Here is a 6,167-nt window from a genome sequence, read left to right as displayed (position 1 = left end):
AAGGGAGGAACAGAGCTGCGGGTTCCGCTCGGAAACGTCAGAAATAATATTCAATTTAATTAATGCGATTAATACTGTACACGGTAAATTGCTTTGTCTGCCAATAATCGCATGCGTTTGCTACAAGATATCTTATCATTATTTGCATTGTTGTTGTGATAAAAAGTTTTTTTTTTACGATAACTTCGAAAACAAAGCGAATTTCGTTGAGTTTGACATTCCAGGTTATAATTCATTGCTGTGTATTCACTTTTTCACTGTTGCGCATTAGAGTTTAATTATTTCACATTCTGCCTTCAGAGTGGGACAGTGTGTCGAAAATGATTCATTTGCGAAATCATTGGTTGATAAAATATCTTTCCATTATTCTCGATCAGGGCGTGCGGTGATTATTATTTCGAGCGTGAAAAATGGGTCTAATGGCTTCTATAGTGTAGCTCATTATTTACAAAGTGGTTGTAAGTGTTTATACCTTTTTATACCCTAATATTGATGTTACATCAATTTAAATTGTTATTGTTTATCATTGATGTCTGTTATTTTATGTTGTCTGGCGCCATCTTTGTTTGCTTTGAAACTTGTTTATTGGGGTCACTATATAGATGATTTTTTTGTACGACTTTAATGTTAGAACAATTCCTATTATTTATGTTTACAAATTAGTGCTTTTTCGATTGAATGCTTTTGGTGGAGTTTAGATATGCAAGAACATTGTTTTCGAATGTATCGTGTAAAGTCATTTTTGAGTTAACTTTTTTTTTTGATTCTGGTTCAGAAAAGTCGATAAAAGCCTGAAAATGCAGTTGTGCATGTAAAAGAATTCAGTATTGCACTATCAACATGAAGCATGGAGCCGTAAGCTTGCTTTTTTTCTTCATTATAAATTTCATGTTGTTTGCCTTTTTTTATTAGAGGGGTTGTTTATTTTTTTAGCGGCACTTGATTTTTAATGATAAATAAGAATGTTTTTTCCGTGGTGTCATCATAAAAAGAGTGGTCTGGTATTTGAATTTTTTAAGTTGAATACGTGGATTATTAAAAAATGATCCAAATAATTCGTTGGAAAAGTCAATTTACTCAAAAAGCCCACCACATTTTTCTCTTGATTCTTTTTTATAGAAAATAATAATTTCGTCGTTATTTGAGATCCTCTAGAGAGAGAGACATGTTTCCCCTTTTAATGGTCGCCGCTGTACCGGAACCTTGATATTTTCATAGGGCGCGAAAAGCTTGAACTGTGTAATTTTTTATTATTTCTTTTCTTTATGAAAATTTAAAAGTCTTTTGGTTTGAAAATGAATATTATTGTTTTCCCAGTAATATATCATTTTTCTATTATCGATGTTGTCTCTATTCTGTATTATATACTCTTGTAAATAAAATTGTGGTTTGAAAATCGCGCCAACTTAAGTTAATCTGATTCAACAAAATATCAACTAGTTCCGGTACCGTGGCACCAATCAGAATAGGAGTACCCCGTGTCTCAAGTCTCCATTGAGTTTGAGGATATTCAGTATAATGAATACGTACCGGCGTACACTGATAGGCCTGATAGTCCCTGTGTTCGATCCTTGGAGAGAAGAGCGATCTTGTGTTTGTTTGAAAAACAATAATTCACTTTTTTGCCAAAATGATACAAGATATGAAAAAAGTTAAAAGAACGTAATTGTTTCTTTACAAAAGTTCTAGAAAAATGTACCTTGAAACCTTTCCGACTTCAAAGGAAATATGTGGATGTAAAAGTTATTCAGATTGTTAAATTATGTTCTTTGTTTTTTATGATACCGTAAAATTGCTTTGTTAACCGAGCACAGGACAGAATATCATGAGATATACTATTTACATCAGGATGAATCTATAAAAAAAAAATAAAGGAAAAACTGGTGGAATTTTGAATAAATTTACTTAAATTTTTTCTGATAAACTGCCGTCATCTTGTCACTTTTGGCCTTTTTTGAATTCTCCAACGAATTGTGAAAGAGGACGAGAAATTATATTGTAGCAAGAAAAAAAAGAAGATAAATACTCATATTATATTTAAAATGTCACCTTTTAACGTAACTTTGCAAACAAAAATTTGTTCGGCAAATCTGTAAGATCGCCTGCGCGATTTGGAATTAATTCGGTCAACAGAATCAATTTACAACTTGCGAAAATCCTACCAGCATGATTCACTGTAGTCACGAAATTTCACATTAGAGCAATAACCGATGATTCATTGATATTGATATATGTATTTTCATAATGTATTGCAAACATAAAGAGGTCCAGACCGCGACTACACCACTGGTTGTAGAGAATGTCAGCGGATGAGAAGATATATTTTTTGAATCGTAAAGGGCAAACAGTAATTGCGAAAGGGGATAAATTGACGATTTGTGATCAGATTGATTTTTAGTGGGTTTTAGACTCGTCGACAAAAACTCAAGTAAAAATGGTTTGTGTAGAAAAACTAAAGTTAAAGGTGGCTCGAGTAAGAAAATAAATATTAAATTTTCAGCAGAGATGGCTTGACAACAAAACTCGGAGATGTTGCCTGAAACTGAGGCAAACATTGAAGCCATGACAGAAGGTATGTTACTCTTGTATAAAAAAATACATATAAATCAGCTTAAAAATAATCCAATGAATTACAAGAGCTTTCCTTGTAAAAAGAACTTGAAAAAATGCACTTCTAAGTCTTAACACGCGATTTAATTGAAATGTTACTCTCGGCGAATGGAATAAACGACTTAAAAACTTTTGCTTGCAGGGGAAGAAAACCAGTCAAGCGGTAGCAGTGGAGCACAAGCTGGTGAGTTAACAGTACCAAACCAATGTCAGTTTATACCGCTTGAAGCACGTGCACTTGCATACATACAAGGGTGTGAAGATTATTGTAATTAAGTTAAGGTACAGCACGGGCATCTGTTACGTTACACAGAATGGCTTCGTCTCTTAATCTTCTCCATTGTATAGAATTAGCTGTTGCTAAATTAACGAGAGCTCAACAGTTTGATGCAGTAGAGTTTTAGAGTTTAACTTCTTGAAATGACCGGCTGGAAACATACCTTCAATGTTTTATTTTATACAAAGCTCTCTAAAGTTCAAATCGTGAAATAACAAGTGACTTTTTTTCATCAGATGCCTCTGAATCAAGATCGGTTCAGGGGGAGGGCTCACACGAAGGGTTGGTGGAAACATCGCAAAACTCATCTGGTCCGTGTCCGGACCTCCTAACTGTCCATGGCGCAACACAAGGTGAAAGTAGCGATGCTGCCAGTATTCGTACAGCCAGTACTTCTGTTTCTGGAAACGGTTAGTAAAGTATTCAAAAATTTTCATGTTTCAGGGGTAAAAATGTGGTAATTTCAATTTTGTAACGGTAACATCATTTGGAGGGTGGCAGCACAGAACTGGATAACCAACATTTTTATCGAAAATAGTTTATTAAAAGATTTGGTTTATTGCATTAAACATTTTTAAACAAATAAATACACATTGTAGTAAAAGGAGTTCTTCGAAATCTCACTTTTTGATGCAGTAATATTAAAAAAAAATTTGGGGGCAGAAATATAAATTTTCTTTTTTTTAGGATTGGTAATAAGAAATGTTTGTTATACTGCTGTATCACGACTTTCAAATTAAATTTTCTGAGAACAGGGTAATTTTTTTGGATTAAACATTTTTATCTGAAATAGGCAGAACAAGCACACGTTATCTGCTTGCGGAGTGACAGTGAAATAGCACTTTATTTTACTGCGACAAGCGGCACGTAAAGTGGCAGCGAGGAGGAAGAAGTGAGTGATAAGTGAAAGAAAAGTGAATTAAAAGAATTCATTTTTAAACTAAGTTAAACTACGAAGTGGATTTAGGACTGATAACGTCACCCCACGCGCCTGCATACGCGGTAACAATCAAGCGCCGTTTTCCAGAAAAAGAGCTCTTATTCTGTCTATTTCAGATAAAGTATCGTATGCATCACGACAGTAAAGTTGATTTACCGTCCTCGCCTTCGGCTTAGACGTTAAATTCTGCATCCTTTTATATTATAAAGTTAAACTTTACTGCCTAGATACATAAGCGTCTATTTATCTCATTAATCATTATGGGGATATTTATCCCCACATATCGGAAAAACGGTTTGGAAACTCATTATCTTAAAATTGTCTGTCGATTTTTTCGAAATTTGCTAGTTTTATTACATCAAATTTTGTTTACTTTTATTTAGATACTAAATATTGTGGTGGCATGTTTCCATTGTTTCAAATTTTTTGTCACAATCCACAGCTGAGCGCTCAAATTTTATATTAGTGTCCATTTTATTGAGTACCTAGTTCTGTATTACCATCCTTTATTTATAGTTTAAATTAAAACTCACTTATAGTTTCAAATATTAAAGTAATTTTATGATCAGCAGACAAATGGAAAGTTCGAAAATGCATATAATCAGAACAAGATTAAGATCTTGTATTATAAGCTGATTATCTTGCAACTATTTAAATATTTTCATTTTGAAAGTTTCTTAAAAATGAAATCGAAAATTTTTTTATAAAATGGTTTCAAGGTTGCCATGAAAACGTGGGATTCTTCCAATTCTAAAACCTATTTTTAATGTGTATGGCATTCGAATAAATTTCTAATCGTTTCGAAAAATTTTGACTGATGATAGCAAAGCTTCTGTTATGCATAGTTACATTTTTCAAAGATTTACCAATAATTTCGAATTAGTATTGAAAATAGCCGCATTGTTAAATGAGCAATTCCATATCAAATCATCCGAGGAATTTCAGAAATTGGCAGTAATTTTAATGAAGTTTCTAATATCTGTTCTTTAAGATGTTGAAAGAAAAATCCTAAAATAATATTTGAAAAAATCAAAAAAAGTTTGGAGATATTAAAAATTGAAAGTTTTGGTACTTTTTTACATTCTCATCATTTATGATTGAGAAAGTATTAGAATTGTCGGAAATTTGACATCGTACTTTTTCAACGGATCTCCACGTTTCGAGACTCCCTGAATCCGGAAATCAGGTTTTCACGATGGCGCCTGTCTGTCTGTCTGTCTGTCCGTCCGTAAACACGATAACTCTCGAAAAAATGAACGAATCAAATCTATCTTTGGCACACTTTTTCTAGGTCGTAAAAGAAAGGACGAGTTCGTTAACCAGCCATTTTTGATAAAAATTCAAAAAGTGAGCGCATTTTGAAAATTTTTGATACCACTTTTTTTTGAATTTGAAAATTCTATGTACGGATATTTATAGTATTGAAAAGAACCAACAATTTATCCTTATGACTTTTTTCGATAAAAATAAAATTCTCAGAGTTATAGCGTTTTCAAAATTTTTTTAATCAACCGAAAATCAAAATTTGAAGCCAAAAAACGCACGATATGAAAAAAAGTCAAGAGAAGAAAAACATTTCTTTTTGAAATCCCTACAAGATTATGATAACCAATTTTTAGATTTTCTTCAAAAATCGAAAATTCAAATTTTGATTGCACAATAAATATGGAAAATAAAAAATTACATTTTGTGGATAAACTATGTAGAATACAAAAAAATATGAATTAACAAAAATGGTTATCCCAAAAAAGATCCACAATTTCGTTAAGAATCACTTCTTAACCCTTAAACGGCCAAAACGCCACTACTGGTACACTGCTTTTCAACGGCCAATAACTAAGACTATTCGACACTAGAAAAAATTGAGACACATATATTTTTATTGCTTAAGATCTCCTCTTTCTGACGGTGCCAATGAAATTCCTCAAAAAATTTTCTTATTATCCCAAAATACAGTTTAAACAAAAAAAAAACGTGATTTTGCTCAAAACGCTCCGGCAAAATTCAGGCGTATTTCTCGGCTGATTACAAGAACTTTTTATTCTTGACAAATTTTCCGAAAAGCGCATAGTTTTTCAATAAAAAATTTTCATAGTTCTAAGCATCGTGTAAGAGTAAAATGATTCACGAATATCTATCGTCTGTCTGCCTCAAACAAAGTTTACGTTGCCCAACTATCACCAACGTGGAGGTCGACGAATATCGATAGTCTCTTTTTTTTTTTAAGGGATTTTATAAATTTTTTTTACATTTTTTAATTTTTTTTTATGGAGAATTTTTTTCATTTCAGATTTCAATCCGTTGAAATCATTTTGATCCTGCTGTTTCAGAATGTAATTT

The 6,167-nt window shown here is 32.4% G+C and overlaps 1 protein-coding gene across 10 annotated transcripts in view; it reads left to right on the top strand.

Moving 5' to 3' along the window:
* LOC117176271 (protein furry) overlaps positions 1–6,167 on the top strand; it is a 248,667-nt gene continuing 242,500 nt past the window's right edge. For 5 of the 10 annotated variants that reach the window (XR_004467596.1, XM_033366448.1, XM_033366447.1 and 2 more), the window contains exons 1-4: positions 13–83; positions 2,501–2,572; positions 2,753–2,794; positions 3,124–3,297. Coding sequence is in view for 9 of the 10 variants with exons in the window: in XM_033366448.1 (XP_033222339.1) it covers positions 2,530–2,572; positions 2,753–2,794; positions 3,124–3,297 (259 nt within the window). In the remaining variant the exon portion in view is untranslated. Of the gene's footprint in view, positions 84–300; positions 459–775; positions 856–2,500; positions 2,573–2,752; positions 2,795–3,123; positions 3,298–6,167 lie in introns of those variants that run through there. The other 5 variants (XM_033366442.1, XM_033366443.1, XM_033366445.1 and 2 more) reach the window with 5 other exon arrangements.

The sequence above is a fragment of the Belonocnema kinseyi genome, chromosome 7 (assembly GCF_010883055.1).
Source record: "Belonocnema kinseyi isolate 2016_QV_RU_SX_M_011 chromosome 7, B_treatae_v1, whole genome shotgun sequence".
Classification (NCBI taxonomy): domain Eukaryota; kingdom Metazoa; phylum Arthropoda; class Insecta; order Hymenoptera; family Cynipidae; genus Belonocnema; species Belonocnema kinseyi.
The sequence above is the reverse complement of the archived record's forward strand: the minus strand, read 5'-3'. Positions and strand labels throughout refer to the sequence as shown.